Source organism: Perognathus longimembris, chromosome 11 (assembly GCF_023159225.1).
Source record: "Perognathus longimembris pacificus isolate PPM17 chromosome 11, ASM2315922v1, whole genome shotgun sequence".
Classification (NCBI taxonomy): Eukaryota; Metazoa; Chordata; class Mammalia; order Rodentia; family Heteromyidae; genus Perognathus; species Perognathus longimembris.
Window position 1 is genome coordinate 52,777,461 of NC_063171.1, and position 17,577 is coordinate 52,795,037.

General features: G+C 43.1%; 1 protein-coding gene, 1 long non-coding RNA gene and 1 other non-coding gene across 3 annotated transcripts; 1 reads left to right on the forward strand and 2 right to left on the reverse strand.

Moving 5' to 3' along the window:
- Window positions 1–3,625: 3,625 nt before the first annotated feature.
- On the forward strand, window positions 3,626–16,243 carry LOC125359605. The gene is made up of 3 exons (XR_007212585.1): window positions 3,626–3,690; window positions 4,940–5,001; window positions 12,934–16,243. It is a non-coding gene; the product is annotated as an uncharacterized LOC125359605 (long non-coding RNA).
- LOC125360290 lies at window positions 6,912–7,043 on the reverse strand. Its single transcript, XR_007212690.1, has one exon. It is a non-coding gene; the product is annotated as a small nucleolar RNA SNORA51 (small nucleolar RNA).
- Window positions 8,829–9,220, reverse strand: LOC125359604 (nuclear transport factor 2-like). The gene has a single exon (XM_048357409.1). The coding sequence runs from the start codon at window positions 9,218–9,220 to the stop codon at window positions 8,840–8,842; it is 381 nt and encodes a 126-aa protein (XP_048213366.1). The 3' UTR covers window positions 8,829–8,839.
- Window positions 16,244–17,577: the final 1,334 nt, after the last annotated feature.

The following is a 17,577-nucleotide window of genomic DNA, read 5'->3' on the forward strand; positions in this document are numbered from 1 at the left end:
GGTGGGTTTCTCGTTCTAAAGCTGTTTCATTCAATATTCTTTGAGCCCTTATCAGAACTGAGTGAAAATTGAATGTTCAAGCCCAAGCAAACCCTCAGTGCAAATGGTATTTGGAAATGGGTCCTTTGAAAGTGGCTAGGCGTAAATAAAAGAGAAGCTCTCACAGTGGGATCACTGTCCTTATAAAACAGGGCAAGCAGTGGCGCACACCAGTAATCCTAGTTATTCCAGAGGCTGAGGCCTAGAGGATAGCACTTTGAAGCCATCCCAGGCAGTAAAGTCAGACTTTTCTCAAAAGGCTGAGCTGGAGATGTGACTCAAGTAGTAGAGTGCCAGCTGTGAGCAAACAAACTGAGTATACTCAAAGCCCTGAGTTCAAGTCCCACCCTCACCCTAAAAAAATTAAAAAGAGGGATGAAGAGGGGAAGGAGCAAGAGTAAGAGTAGCAAGAGGAGGAGAAAGTGGGGGAGTGAGGAGAGGGAGGGGGAGGAGGTAGAGACAGAAGTGCTCACTCTCTCACTGAGGAAAGACCATATAAGAAAGGAGCCACTTGCTACCCAAGGAGCTAGCCCTCATCAAATGCTGACTCTGCCAGGACCTGGATCTGAAACTACTCAGACTTCAGAACTACAAATGATAAGTGATATAAATGTTGTTTAAATCACCCAGTCTAGGGTATTTTGATTCAGCAGCCCAACTAGGACAAACATCTACCACAGATGAGCATATGCAGTGTTTTCTAAGGAGAAGACACAGAATCTGGTTATATAACTTCTGTGCATTGTTACATCCTTTACAACACCTTACGCTCTTACTAAAGGCTTTGTGGTGAGGGAGGGGAGAGGTGAGAAGAGAAAAAGTTATAACCCCAGGCAGTCTTAGTAACTGAAAATAAAAAGCCTGGAAGGCCATCTGAATGAATACCATCAAACTATAATTATTGCATTTATTATTTTAACATAGGGTAATTACTAAGTTATTGCTACTGTTACAACCAATGTTTATGCTGCCCATTCTGCACTGTATGACAAGTGCTTTTACATAAATAGCAAAGCTTCTTCTTGCCTAAGAGAACTGTATAGGCTGAAATGTAAATATATTAGAGAAAGTGGCAAACAAATTCCTGGAGGGCAGATCTACCACAAGTTATTAAATTGGAACCAGGAATAGTCAGGATGCATTCCTAACCTATGAGAATGATATTATGAAAGATAAGTGCCATAATCCAGCCCACACCACCATAATGGCTCCATCAAAGGCATGAGCACCAATGGACAGCCATGGCTGACTTTGTGGCCATTGCTATGCAGTTACCATGGAACTAAATTAACCCTGGACCTCTAAGTTCCCTTATCTGGGAGCTGCAAATGACATTTTCTCCCAGCCCCTGCCCTACCTCCCACCTGTCAGAGAGAATCTGACCCACTATTCCAGGTCTCTCCCTCCACAAAGGCAGTGCTTTGTTTGTGTCATACGGTGAGTCACCAGCACGGTTGGGAACAGACCCAGGATTCCTGATCTTTTTGCTTGCTGAGGCTGTTTGCTGGAGATCACAATCCTTCCACATTAGTGGCCAGTTACGTTTATGGCTCTTCTAATGACATTTAATTGGGCTTCTGGGATATGGAAACGCTGGGGAGTGAATACTAGGAGATTAAAAGAAAATCAAAATCTGCAATGACACACAAGATCATTATTACGGAAGATTTAAAAATGGCAATGGATCTCATGGTGTCATTCTGTGGGAAATGATCCCTAGATCTGAGGAAGAATGACCGCCTCACCTGTCTGGAAACAGAACAGAAGAGAGAAGGAAAGGGCAAGGTGGAAGAGCCAGGAATCTTTAGAAGCTATGTTCTCAATTTTTCCTTATGTCCCTTCCATTATATACAGGACACATGCTATTGATTGCCACACATGTCCCAGGCCCACTGTCCTAACTCAGTCTTATAACAGAGGACGGTGACTCATGTTAAAAGAAGTGGGCTAGAAGTGACTAGACCCCTCTATCCCTAACAGGCCTTGGGCTCTCAAGTAGTTTACCTCCCTGACACCTTTAGTTCCTATAGTTATAAAACAGAGGCTGTCCTGGCTGGCCCAAAGGCAGCACACAGCTATAAACAAAGGAAGAAGCTGCTGTCCCCTCCCCCACACCTTGCTCTGTGTGTGTGTGTGTGTGTGTGTGTGTGTGTGTGTGTGTGTGTGTGTGTATCATCTTCCAGGGACCCCCATCCCCCAAGGTAATTGAGCACAGATACCTGAAAACCTGGCAAAACAGGAAGAGCAGCAGGCAAAGCTATCAGCTCCGGGTGAGGGGGTAGGCTGGGGGTGGGAACACACAGGAGAGGGGATGGCGATGGTTGGAGACTGAGAGGAGCCAGGAATGTGTTAGAAGTGCGCTGGGGCGCGGGAGAGGGGAGGTGTTTCTGGTATATCTGGCAAGGGTAGTTAACCTAGAACCAAGAATGATTGTCAGAAAAAAACAAAACAAAACTGACAGCTGATGCTCACCCACGTGGTTCAATTTCCAGGACACAGTATCCACCAACCATTTTGCTTAAAATTTTTGAGGAGCTACATTGTCTCTAATTTGTTTTTTGGCATGAACATACTGTTCCGATGGGAAATTTTCTGTTGTAAAGAAGATGAAGACAGAGAGGAGAAACCAAGAGCTCTTCATGTGGGCAGCTCCGGCCACTGGTGTGTTCGGTGAAGACTTGACCCGCGCGGGATGACCTCCGCGTAGTTCCAGAAAGGAAATCTGGGCAAGGGTAGATCTGGCAGGGCTAGGATTAAGAGGAGCCAAAACCTTATCACCAAAATCCGTGAACTTTGGAGTCTGCTTGACTCCCATCTTGGCACTCATTAGCTGCGAAATCGTGCTTTTCCTCCTCACCAGCAAAAGGGGAACAAACAACATGCATCTCTCAAAAGAGGTGAAAGAATGGAAGGAGAAAGGCTGGGAAGATAAAGGAGAACCTTCAGTACCCCGAGCTCTGCAGCAAACTGATAACTGGGATCCTGCCCTCAGGAAGCTTTCACAGCAACCTTCATTGTTGGGAGAGGGTTGGAGACCAAGCCATGAGTTGAATACAGAGAGGTTAAGTAACAGGTTTCAGTTCACAGGAATAAGGAGAATTTGGACATAACCAAAACAGTGACACATGGGCCTAGTCACAGCCAATAGATAGATCACATAAAAATCTCAACCACAGCTTTTCTCTATCATCAGGGCCTAGGCTGAGAGGTGGTAGTGATGAGGAAGGGCACAGCAAACTCTTCCAGACTTTTGGGTTCGAATCACAGGGCAATTAATATGTTCTTGTGGCTCATCGAGAGGGCTTTCTGGAGGAGGTTCAGAGTGAGGTGGAGCTCTTGCTTTCATCACCCTTCTACGGCTCAAAAGGGCAAAGTCGAACTCTGATTCTACCCGGAGGTAAGAGGAACACTGATCTCATAACCTTTCATAATTTAAGGCCTGGTCCCTTTAAGGCATCGGAACCCACTGAGTATTCTACCCGCCGCCTCCCGCCGGCGCGCTGACGTCACCCTTCGGGGAAGCGGGTGACGTCAGCGCGTCCTCGGCGAGAGGGGGCGTGGTTGTGACTCACTCGTCCGTTGAGCGCGCACGTGAGCGGGCGCTACGCCGCTTTCTAATTTTAGGTGGGCCGTCCGCGCGGGTCGTGCGAGGTGAGGCGGGCAGGATCGCCGGGGTCTGGGTCCCCCCGAAAGAGGGGGTGATCCCCAGGACCGGTTTGAGTGGAGGGGAGGGGAGCCTCTCGCGGCGGGAGCTGGAGCCCGGCCCCGGGCCCTGGCCCTGGCCTGGGGTGGTCGCCGGCCTGTGCGCGGAGGTTCCCTTCAGGGATCTGCGCTTTCTGCCGGGGGTGAGGTGCGTGGCGGGGGTGGAGGGCAGGGCTCTGGAAAATTCTCAGGGGGCGGGGGACGGGGTGCAGCCTGCGGTGAGATAGTTAACTACCTTCGGAGACGGTTGTGCAGGAATGTGGGGGAGGGTAACGGACTCGCTCCGGCGGGACCGTGAGGACAATGGGGGGGGGGGGAAGAGGCTGGGCGGTCTCGCGTCTCCATCTTGAGGTGGGGGAGGGGGCAGGGGTACAGATGGCTTTAGGGGGGACACAAAGGGGTCACAGTGAGGTTGGGTGGGGGTCTTTCTAGCTCTGAAGGCGGGACGGCCCGGGCCGGTGGGGGTCTTTTTTCTTGGCGGACCAGCCTTGGCGTCTGAAGGGAGAGGGTGGGGGAGGGGAGGCGGGAGGGAGGTGGGACGGGAAAGGTCTGTTCCCGCCTACTCGGTTCCAGATTCAAACTGGGGTAGGCAGGTGGCCTAGGGGCCCGGGACGGGGCTCGGTGCACCAACCAGGCGTGCTAGCAACCCAGATCGACTTTGGAGGGCTGCTGGTAGATATGTGACTTGGCCCTCGTGGGTGTGCGTGGGGCCCCATGTGGGCTTTTGGGGAAGGGGATTGGTGCAGCCTTAGTGTGAAGGGCTGTGGCCGCTCCAGGGTCGGCCAACCCTTGGAACTTGAAGGCCACCGGGTTAGGGGCTGAGGTGGATGCCACAAAACCCGGACCAGACCCGGGTGACCTTCCAGGAATCAGATAAAAGCTTCTGTTTTTATGCCCGAAATCGAAGTCTTTGGGGGAGGAAAAGTTCTAGAAAGAAGCCTGATCAGGGTCAGGTGAGCTACACTTGTGACTTAGCGAAGTGATGTGGGCCATGTCACAGTGACCTGTATTCTGTTGGTGTAGCATCCTCAGGTTTCTCAAGGACTGTCTCAAGGTTGTGGATAAAACGGCTCATAAAGCCTTTGATCTTACTAGGTGGTGTTGGAAAGTTCAGGAAATTCTACATGTTAGTATGAGAACTTTTTGATGGTTGGGTCGTTAAAATTTACTTAAAATTCCTTTCCCTTTTTTTTTTAAGGAATAGTAAAGTTTAAAAATAGCCTTACCAACACTCATGGCATGAATATATGACCGGAAAATGTAAGTGTTTTTTTTTTTAAATTTGCTTTAATCATCAGATGCACATAGGAAACATGCAAGCTTTTTAAGGGGTTATTCACTAGTTTAGAACAGCCTCAAGATTAAAATGCAATATTAGTATATGAAACAAATTCTGGAGTAAGCGTACCATTCTGTGTTCATATAACAAATGGGTCTTGGCCCTAATTTATTGCAGTTGGAACCTTTGCCTATTTTGAAAGGGTCCTAATTTGAACAGCTGTGAATAATGATGAATCACATTCTCAAATTTAGCTAATTTCATGATGTGTATATATTTACCATGCTAGAACCATAGAAGTTCTCATGTTCAGAAATGTTCATACCCCAAATGGCAATTTTTGCCCTGAAAATACTTAATCTTGGAATCATTACCTGTTTCCTACTGGTAGCCTATCAGCATTTCTGCAAAGCCTTATGTTCTCACCAGATGTTCCTTGTTGTCTTTGAACAGCTGTTACTTACTGGTTTCTCTTGGGACTGCTAGCATGTCTTTATTTTTGTATTTCTCACATCTAAGATTGGACTGGCATGTATTAAGAGTTTGCTTCTTAGCCAGGTGCCTGTAATCCTAGCTACTCAGGAAGCAGAGATCTGAGGATCACAGTTTGAAGCCCGCCTGGGCAGGAAAGTCCCTGAGACTTTATCTGCCATTAGCCACCAGAAAATCAAAAGTGGAGCTGTGGCTCAAATTGGTAGAGCACTAGCCTTGAGCTGAAGAGCTCTAGGACAGTGCTCAGGCCCTGTGACCCACAAAAAAAAGGGGGGCTTTTTATTTGGACAGTGTTTTGTTTCAATGAATAAATGTGGATTTCTAAAAACCAGATTAAGCATTTTAAGTGAAAAGAATGAGTTTAATAGTTGAAGTAGTGCTGTTGACCTTTGTTGCTGGTATAGGGGGAAAGTTTCTTTTTTCCACACCTTCCTCAGCACATCCAAATGCCCACCACTACTAACATCAGTGAAGAAGAAAGAACTAAGGAAAATGTAAAGGCAATAGTGTAACTTTAGACTCAAGATAATGCAATTTTGTTCAGCTCGCTGGGCCTACACTGAAACTTAAGGACAGCTATGAAGAGATTGTATTTATCCTCTTTCTTGGAAGTTAAAGAGGGAGATCTTTATAGCTTTAGCCAGAAATCTAAGGGAACTGGAATTTTATTTATTTACTTATTTAGGCCAGTCCTGGGGCTTGGACTCAGGGCCTGAGCACTGTCCCTGGCTTCTTTTTGCTCAAGGCTAGCACTCTACCTCTTGAGCCACAGTGCCATTTCTGGCTTTTTCTGTTTGTGTGATGCTGAGGAATCGAACCCAGGGCTTCGTACATGGTAGGCAAGCACTTTACCACTAAGCCACATTCCCAGCCCTGAAACTTCTTTTTTTTTTTTTTTTTTTTTTTGGCCAGTCCTGGGGCTTGGACTCAGGGCCTGAGCACTATCCCTGGCTTCTTTTTGCTCAAGGCTAGCACCCTGCCACTTGAGCCACAGCGCCACTTCTGGCCATTTTCTGTATATGTGGTGCTGGGGAATCGAACCCAGGGCCTCATGTATATGAGGCAGGCACTCTTGCCACTAGGCCATATCCCAGCCCCAGAAACTTCAATTTTTTTTTTGGCCAGTCCTGGGCCTTGGACTCAGGGCCTGAGCACTGTCCCTGGCTTCTTCCCGCTCAAGGCTAGCACTTTGCCACTTGAGCCACAGCGCCGCTTCTGGCCGTTTTCTGTATATGTGGTGCTGGGAATCGAACCTAGGGCCTCGTGTATCCGAGGCAGGCACTCTTGCCACTAGGCTATATCCCCAGCCCAGAAACTTCTATTTTTAATCCACTCACAATTATGTCAAGAGAGTAGTGATATGTGTTTGGGAAATGTTTTATATTTATATTCCCCCACCTCATGTCTTCCCATTCACAGTACAGACCAGGCACAGAGCCTAAACTGAGGTAAATATGGGGTAAGTTTACTCTGCCTCCTCTTTCTGTACAGTTAGTGTAAGATCCCAACCTATGGTAAGCACCAGGAGGCCAGAAATTTAATGTTTTCCCTAGAAACAGAACCAATAAAATAGGCATATTGTAGGTGTGTGTGTGTATATATGAATTATTATAAGGAATTGACATGCATTTTCGGAGGCTAACAAGTCCCAAGATTGGCAGAGTTGAGTTGTCAAATTGGAGTCTCAGATGTAGTATTCATGGTATAGTTCTGTTCTGAGTTAAGTCTCAGTTCAAAGTCATGCAAGGGAGAATTTCACCATGAGGTTGATCTTTTTGTTTTATCCAAAATCAGCATCACAGAAAGTAATTGTATATTTGGGGATGATTTTTCACAAATCTGGTACATGAAAGTAAGTGGTGGTTTGACTCATGGTAAAGTGCCATCTAGTTTTGAGTGAAAAAGCAGAGAGAAAGAGCGCACACATGAGGCCTTGCATTCAAGCCCTAGTACTGGCAAAAAGAAGTAAAATGCATAAAAGTACCCATCATGCAAAGCTATCCAATTTCCAGTCTTCCCTCTCTCCCTTAGGGTAGAGAAGGATTTATTACAGGACACAAGACAACCATTAGATGACACCATTTCAGCTTATCTTTGCCATCTTAGAATTCTACCATCCCTTTCTGATTTAGGATTCACAATGTAGTTGTTCTCCTCTCTTCCCTGTCTTGAGTTCTGACCTTGGGTCTGTTCTGCTTGATTTGCTTGTGGGTGCTTCCCCACCACAAGCCATGCTTTTTGCCTGGCTGCTGGTTATTGAAGATGGAATGTCATGGGCTTTACTGCCCAGGCTGGCTTTGAACCAAGATTTTCCAGGTCCCTGCCCTCCTAAGTAGCTAGGATTATAGGCATGAGCCACCTGTACCCCATTAGAAAGTTTTAACCCTGGGTCTTTTATTTACTCATTTGGGATGTCTGTCAAATTTTACCTGCTAAAACACAACTTTATTTAGGATTCCCTATAGCACATACAACATATCCATCTCCTTAGAATCTTTTTTTTTTTTTGGCCAGTCCTGGGCCTTGGACTCAGGGCCTGAGCACTGTCCCTGGCCTCCTCCCGCTCAAGGCCAGCACTCCGCCACTTGAGCCACAGCGCCGCTTCTGGCCGTTTTCTGTATATGTGGTGCTGGGGAACCGAACCTAGGGCCTCGTGCATCCGAGGCAGGCACTCTTGCCACTAGGCTATATCCCCAGCCCCTCCTTAGAATCTTAACTTCCCAGCATTCTAATTACACTCCAGGCTTTCTGGGCTGATGACCTTAGATTAATTTTATGAAAAACTTAAAAGTTGGACGTTCTGTCCAACTGTGAGTTAAAATGTTTTTTAAACAGTTTTCAAAAATTCATTTTTAAGTATAGTTTGAATGACTTCCTTCCACTCTTAACAGATCTTACTGATTCTGTAACCGTGTTTTTGTTCATCCTTTTTTTTTTAAACTGTTAAGAAAATTTTTGTGGTTTTATTGTATCATGAGGCATTTGAAACATCTGAACAAATCAATATCTGGGCGGTGAGGCAGCTGCTTTCTCCTTCACTTCTTTGGGTTACTAGAGCATCTTGTCAGTAGATTAAAAAAAAAAGACAACCTGTTGCATTACTTAAGTCTTTCCAAGGCATGCGCTGGTACAACACAAACTTCTCCTGTCAAATGCAACTAATCTAACATCCAAACATCATGTACAACACCTTGGTGGGGGCAGAGCACTGCACCTACTCCCACCTCAGCCTTGCTTATTTGTGTATGATATTTGGAGCATCTGAAGGAGTGTGATAGTATCGGGAAAAGGAGGAGGAAACAGCGTGAATAAGTGGTCAGGAGGAGGTCAGCCAAAGTTGTGCAGGGCAAGCCTGAACATGTCATTGGTGCAAACCCAAGCATCATTGATGTTCTTTAATAGAAACATCTGGTGGAACCCCATGATGGGGTCTTCATCAGCCTTGAGCTGGCCCACAACCATACTGATGATACAGCTATCTGGTGTGGGCTGATGGTCCTGTGCAGTGATACTGTGCTGGATTTTCTGGAACGAAAGGCTAGACAACTTCACAATGGCAGCTTTTCCCTGGAACTGCTGTCCTTCCCATGTAAGGCATGATGCATCAATATAAATTGCTCCTAGTTGGGTTCTGTCATTATCAAATAACTGGTAGTGATGTTGAATGAAGCTGTATCCAATCTGCTCCCAAATTGGCTTGTCTCCCATCCTGGAGCATCACCCAGCCTTGCTGAGACCCGAGGGGCTGGCATGATGGTAGCAGCGGCGGCAGCCTTGTTCATCCTTTTGAAGGATTCTAATTCCTAATGATTGAGCTAGAGAGCCTATTAGGTTGCCTTCTCTGAATTACTTTTGGACTCAATTTTTTTTTCTTATTTTGTGTATCAATAATAGGGCTTGAACTTGGTGCCTTGCCTTCTCCCCTGGTGCTCTACCACTTGAGTCATGCCTCTACTTCTGGCTTTCTGCTGCCTAATTGGAGATGAGTTTTAGAATGTTCTTCCTGGGCTGGCTTCAACTGAGATCCGGATCTGTTTTAGCATTCTGAGTAGCTAGGATTACAAACCTGAGCAACAACCACCCAGCTGTTCCTCCTATTGGGATTACAACCATCTACAGACCCTTGACTCTTCTTCTTATTGCTTATTCTTGACTCTTGTTACTGTTTTCATTTTAGAACTGTTTTCATTTTAGAACATTTCTCAGCCTTTTCCTCCCAACAAAAGTAAACCACCGAAAGAACTTTGCTTGGTTTAGTTCAGGCTTGTGAACCCACCTCTCCTAAATTATTTTTAAATACTTGCATTATCTGTGTTTTGTGTTTGTTTTGTTTTGTTTGCCAGTCTTGGGGCCTGAATTCAGGCCTGTGTTCTGTCCCTGAGCCCCTCTGTGCTTTGGGCAAGTGCTCTACCACTTGAGCCACAGCAACACTTCTGTTTTTTTCTAAGTAGTTTATTGGAGTCTCAACGGCTTTTCTGCCCCATCAGGCTTCGAACTACAATCCTTAGATCTCAGCTTCCTCAGTAGCTAGGATTACAGGTGTTAGCTATGAGTGCTTGGCTTATCTGTTTTTATTAAGTATCATTAAAAGCACTTGCTTGCTTATAACTTGGGAAGAATAAAAATCTTACAGTAAGTTTTACCTAATTGAAATTGTTCTATTACATTCTGGGACACACAGATATCCCAGCATTTTTCAAAAAACCCCAAGCAAACAAAGCTAAAGAAATGCACTGAATACTTTTCAGATTTTTAATGCTTTTTTATTATATATTAAAATAAAAACATCAAGCAGCATTTATTTGCATGATATCAAACGCAATTGATGTTCAAAAGATAAGGTTTAGTTTTGCACCTCTAGTGGCAGCTACTCTGTAGGCTGAGGTCTGAGAAACAGCTTTTTTTTGCTCACTTTAGCTGGCTCCATTTTAGTTTTTTGCTGGTTAAGTGGAGATAAGAGTCTCATAGACTTTCCTGCCCTGGCTAGCTTGGAACTGTAATCCTCAGATCTTAGCGTCCTGAGTAGCTAGGGTTACAGGCATGAGACACTGCCACCTAGCTTTTTTTTGTCTTGCTTTTTGTTTAATCAGTATACATGCAATAAAATAGACCTCTTTATGTATAATCTATGAATTCTGAGTCATAAAGTCGTCATAGTCAAAACATTTCCATCATCCAGAAAGTTCCCTTTTGTGCCTTTTTGTAAGCAAAATCGTTTCTGCAAATAGAATTTTAAATAAAATCAGATAGAACTTAACACAACACATGCTATGCATGGCTGTAATGGCACATGAAATCTCTGCTACTGAGGAGGCAGAAACAGGATCAAGGTTTAAGGCCAACAGTAACAAGTTAGGGAGATCCTATCAGAACCAACTAAAAGAAAAGGAACAAGCCTGGCATGATGGTGTATACCTGTGGAAAGAAAACACAGTTGAAAGTTAAGATTTTGAGTGTATTGCTATAAAATGGAAGTCCATGGTTTCTTTGGCTTGTGATGACATATTCTTCATTGCTGCTTCCCACTTTGCATGTCCACTTCTTCCAGTTTTTTAAAAAGGACACATTATTAACTTACTTGATTCTGTAAAGACTTTCTAAATAAGGTTGCTACATTTATAGGCTCCAGGGATTAGGATGAGAAACAACATTTCAAAAGCTCCTTAAATAATGTATCACACATTGCTACTTGGATCTCTTTCTTTCTTCTCTTTTATATTTGACTACTTTGTTGCAGCTGTACTGGTTTCCCTAACTTTTGAATACACTAGACACCCATGAATTTGATCCTTTGTACTAGCTTGTTACCTTGTTGTGGATAATGTGAATTGTTTTTTACGTGATTTTTTTTTCATTTTACATTCTTGTGAGGTTTCTCCTATTATACTCAGGAGTGGAGTGCTCACTTTCTTGCTTACTCTATTTTTAGTTTCTCCTTTCCCCTCCCTTTGATAAAGAATGAGCAGTTTCATGTGTTGGTGCCTGGGAGCTAGGATAGCTTGAAAATATAAATGTGTCAGACATGTGACTAGCAGTTGATTTGGAGATGGGAGCTCAGAGGGAGCTCATGAAAGTGAATTCAATACACAGTATCTAGTTTTGATAATTATCTGTGGCTCATGAATGTTGTTTATAAATAACCAAATGGCCCTTGGCAGAAGAAAGGTTCCTTCCCCTCCCTCCTTTTTTTGCAAGATAAATGTACCAGTAAAATTCATGCTAGATTGCATTTGGGAGATAGAAGAAACAGAAGGATTGGGATGCTATAGAATGACTCTGCTCACCTAATAACTATCTGGCTGTTGTTTCTTAGTGCCATAGATGAGGTTTTCCTGTGTATTACATATTTGAAATTAGTCTTGTCCTAGAGATGGTTGGGGGTGGTGCTCCCATGTTTCATTGCGCCCACCCCCCCTCCCCCCAATAATTGTTTTTGGTTCCTGGAAAGGCTGACATCATGATGGCAAAATATCTGGATCTATTTCCTCTACAACAGAACCTGAGCAGCAGGTGTGTAGCTCCACAGTGGAGGAGATGAGCACTGGAATGAGACCTGGTTAAATCTACAGATTTTTGATGGTAGAATAGTACAAGAAACGATTATCTAGACTCTACTGACAATAGAACACAGCTGGGGTAGACAAGGAAAGAAAGTACTGTTGTAATTCTTCTAGAACATAGTGAGATAGCTCAGAGAAGTGACTTTGGCATAAACACACTAGGAGTTTTGTTTTTTGCCAGTCCTGGGACTTGAACTCAGGGCCTGAGCACTGTCCCTGGCTTCTTTTTGCTCAAGACTAGCACTCTACCACTTGAGCCACAGCACCACTTCCAGCTATGTGGTGCTAAGGAATCGAACCTAGGGCTTCATGTATAGGAGGTCAGCACTTTACCACTAGGTCATATTCCCAGCCCCCACACTAGGAGTTTTATGCTATGGAAAACAGACTGAAACTAGGGCACTTACTATGAGATGATGGTTGAACAGTCATTTGTGGTTTTGTACCGAACCAAATCTGAAGGGACATTAGGGTGGCAGGTACCTTGTATTCTGTTACCTACTCCCGGCCCATATGATTGCAATTTACTTTGCATATCCCATACTCCTGAAGCATCAGCCTGAAATCTGGAGTGAGTTTGGTGTAGTCTAGCTCATTCCTAGTATGAGAAGGGCTAAGAGAACTTTTCACATAGCGAGCAGCACAACTGAGGGTGGAGAGAAAGGGAGGACCCTTAGCAATATTGTTCTGACTGCCTCATCAAGAGTGAAAACGTTTGTTTTTGTTAACTTAATTTTTTTCCTCTTTATGTTTTTAGTTTTCACCTAGTTTTAAACTTCCCCTTTTGTTATTTTGATGGTATTGCCAGATTTTTTTCTTTTCTTTTCTTTCTTTCTTTCTTTTTTTTTTTTTTTTTTACAGTGCTGTGGATCAAGCCCAGGCAATTATACAAATTGGTCAGGTGCTCTGCCGCAGAGCTTCACACTCCCAGCTGAAAGAAACTATCCAATTCCAGCCATCATCAAGACCTGCTCAAACTTTGGCAGATATTTGAACTTGATGCATAGGAGAATACAGTTCCTGGACAGTGCCCAGGTTGGGACAACTAAGATGGAATTTTAAGCCCCACTCTTGGAAGGAAACTCCAAAATAGTTGCTGTTGTGTGAACTGTACCCACAAAGGTGCTCTGTCTTGCTTATCTCCACTCCATCTCAGGTCACACATTGCTGTCAAGACTGGATGTGTCACTGAGAGGGGGAGCTGTGATCCCTGTTCCCACTCCTTCCATGGAACACAAGGACTACACTACAGAAGTGACTAAGCTTTGGGCTCATCACAGCAGTTAAAGCTACCTGTATCAGATTGACTTAGTAACACAGCCAGTATTACCAGTTACCGTAGAAAACAATAATATCCTGGTTCAGTTGTTTTTTTTTTACTTATAATCACAGTGCATAATTTGTAGGATCTACACTTCTGAAAGATCTACAGATAGTCTCTCAGAGTCCAGGGTGGGGGGTGGGATTCATTGTGTTCAGACCTACTAATTACAGCCAACAAAGCCATAGGGAGATTTTACCTAGAGTCCAACTGGAAAGAAGCTAAGCATTATTGGGGGAGGGAGAGAGAACTGGTTCCTTAAAGCAGGTTAAGAGAAAGCCATTTATCACCTAAAAGTGGAAAAGGTATCCAACCCAAAATAGGAAGTTGTCTAAACATATGAACACCAGAAATAAAAAGAAAGTAATAAGACATCTAAAGTTTCTAATTCTCTGGTAACTCATTCCAAAGATTCTATAGTGAACAAAATACAAAAAGAAAGTTGTCTTTTACAGACGAAATTTCAAGAGGCTCTGAGAGAAATTCAAGGGGACAATGACTAAAGCATTTGATGAAAGTACCAAGGAACTCTCTGAATGTTTCCATGAGACATCTGAGCAGGTAAAAGGCTGTATGCCAAGCAAGACCAGAGAGTTAAAGGAATCAATACAAGGTTTGAAAGAGGATGTAAGCGAAATCTCAGAAAAGGTACATCAGATGACAAGATCAATAGGAAGAAGCACTAACCGAGTAGACCAACTGGAAGAAAGAATAACAGATCTTGAAGATAGGTCTTTTGAACAATTAGTGTTAGAGAGAAATCTACAAAGAAAAATTGAAGAACAAGGGCGAACTCTTGAGTATTTAATGAAAAAATCAAACATCCGTCTCATTGGCATACCTGAAGGAGAGGAGCTAAGGGTTGGAGGCCTAGCAGCCCTATTCAATAAAATAATATCAGAAAATTTCCCAGATCTTGTGGAAAACATGGATATCCATGTACAGGAAGCATTTAGAGCTCCAAGTAGATCTGACCAGATAAGTACTTATCCAAGACATATCGTAATTACATTATCAAGTGTGACAGACAAAAAAAGAATTCTGCAGTCTGCCAGAGAAAAGCACAAAGTAACATTTAAAGGCAAACACATTAGATTAACAGCAGATCTCTCAGAAGCAACTCTAAATGCCAGGAGGGCATGGAATGATGTACTCCAAGTTCTGAAAGAAAATAACTGCCAGCCAAGATTACTATACCCAGCGAGGCTGTCTTTCAGGTTTGAAGGAGAAATAAAGACATTCCAAGATAAGAATGGACTAAGGACATTTATGACCACTAAACCAGCATTACAAAACATGCTTGAGGGAATTCTTCACTAAGAAGAGGGAGAATAGTATAAAACTTGAGATTAAGAAGAATAAAGTAACAAAATACCTTTGGAAGAACCAGAGTAATAGGAACAAGTGCACATCTTTCAGTATTAACTGAATGTAAATTATCTTAATTCTCCCAACTAAAATATCTCAACTAGCTGAGTGAAGGCCCAATATATAGCCTACTAAAAAACTACACTTGCCAAGGCATACATTGGAAGGACGCAGAAAAAAATCTTGGCAATGTCACTAATGATTGAGGGGATAGATAGTTCGTCAAAAAGTATACATTTATATGTGCCAGGTTTGGACATACTCGGTTTTATGAAAATAAACTCATGATAGGTTATGAGTAGTAGATGAAGCAGAAACTCAAGTGTTACTGGAAAATTGGATATCTATGCATAGAAGATTGAAAGTAGAAACTTCCCTTCCTGTACAAAAATCAAAGTGGATCAGACCTAATTGTAGTTAGTAGTTGATACTTGGAATTGTTTCCCAGATGAGAACCCAAGAGCACAGGAACCAAAAGGGATGGACTACTCTGATTATATCAAATTAAAGCTGCATGGCAACGGAGATAAAAATGGAGAGAAATGATTAGGGGAAATCTTTGCTATTCATATGGGATAATAATGCCCACAAACTAATAAAATCCAAAATGCTATACAAGATTTGAATAGGTCTTAAAATCAAATGACCAATTTAAGAAAATTTTCTCAGCCATGGGAGAATTGCAAATGAGAACTACAGTAGGTTCAGATTCTTAGAGCTACTAGTGTTAGGCAAGAATGGAGAAAATGGACCTCCGCCTACAGTTGGGAATGTAAATTGGTACAGCCACTGTTCACAACAAAATTGGAGGTTCCATTCCAAGGTATGTATCAGCAAATGAAGTAAACATACAAGAGGTAAATGCATGCCCATGGAAGATACCCACAGTAGCCCATAAATCAGCCTAGGTGTCAATAAAATAGATTTTAAAATAGTCTAAACACAATGGACCTTCAATGGAAAAGTAAAATCATTTTCAGGAAAATGGAACCATAGATTAAGTCAAGCAGTACTTGTTTTCTTTTGTCCATGGCTCCTATAATACTATCTACTTGGAAGGCAGAGATAGGGAAAATCAGAGTGTAAAGGCAATATAGGCCAAACATTTTCAAGAGTCAGTGAATGAAAAGCTGGAGAAGGTGGATCATACTTGTCATATCAGCATAAGCAGGGTGTATAAATAGATTGTCTCAGTGTGTCCCATGGTTGAAGCAAGATCCTACGCAAAGGGGGAGAGTCTAGAGGTGAGGCTCACCTGATAGAACACCTGTCTGGTATGCATAAGCCATGAGTAAAAAACCTGTGCCAAAAAACCCATGAAAGGAGAAGAGGAACTATCAAGAACTTGGAAAGTGACCAGGAAGAGGTGGGGAGAGTTAGAAGGGTAGGTGAACATGGTACATGCATGCTCTGCTGTTTGTAAATCCCACTGAGTCTCATTTTGTCCAATTTTGTTTGAATAAAACTAAAAATTTAACAACATGGAGTGTGTCTTTAGAATATTACAGTGTGTCTTTAGAATATTACAACGATCTGGTAAAAAGTATATAGGAGCATAGGTAGAGATGGCTGGGATCATACCTTAGGCTCAGAAATTGGTATTCACATACTAAGTTTTCTTGAGGAAAAAAGAGACACCAACTATTAACGGAAATTGAAAAAGGAATGAGTAATCAGTACAGTGTACTAGCAGTAGTAATGTCTGACAAATGATAAACCATTTTGTCTTATAAAATCTACAGAAAGGGAATCATACTGATAGACATCTAAATGTTAAAAGTGAATGCAAAGAGCTGAGCAGTGGTGGTTCATACCTGTAATTGTAGTTACTTAGGAGGTTCAGATCCTATTCAGATGCCAGCCTGGGCAGGAAAGACTCCTCTCCATTTAACTACAAAAACCAGAAGTGGAGCTGTGGCTCAAGTTTTAGAGTTCTAGCCTTGAGTAAAAGAAGATTGGGGATAGCACCTAGGCCATGAATTCAAGCCCCAGCACAGGCACACAAAGTAAATGCAAATGCATGTTTGTATACAGTGTCAATTGGACATAGTAATAATTCAATAAACAGATACATAGTATTTTGCTCACCCAGATTTCCTAAACTTTAGCTTCATAATCTGGTAGTACGTTATTGGAGCAGCTACACTGAAAACATGTTTTTTCATGGCAGTTGTTAAAGAATTTCTATTGGCTAGAGACCTGGCCCAGTGATAGAACAGTCTGTTTAAGCAAGCACAATGCTCTAAATTGAAACCCCAGTACTGCCCTAAAATTTTATTGCTCACCCAAATTATGACTGGTATGAAGCAACTTCGAAAATTTTAATTTCTCATTTATAAATAGAAGTCAGACACTAAATGTCTTAGAAACTGGGAAGTTTAGGAATTCAAATGCAGTGTTAAAATGTTTTTCTAAAATTCAGCCATTCGTGGGGCTGGGGTATGGCCTAGTGGCAAGAGTGCTTGCCTCGTATACATGAGGCCCTGGGTTCAATTCCCCAGCACCACATACAGAAAATGGCCAGAAGTGGTGCTGTGGCTCAAGTGGCAGAGTGCTAGCCTTGAGCAAAGGGAAGCCAGGGACAGTGCTCAGGCCCTGAGTCCAAGCCCCAGGACTGGCCAAAAAACAACAGAAAAAACTCAGCCATTCAGCTGGGCATTGGCTCAGGTCTATAATCCTGGCTACTCAGCTGAGATCTGAAGATATGGTTTAAAGACAGCCCAGGTAGGGAAGTTCTTGAGTTCTTGAGAATGACAACCATCAGAAAATTGGAAGTGGAGCTGTGGCTAAAATTGGCAGAACACTGCCTTGAGCAG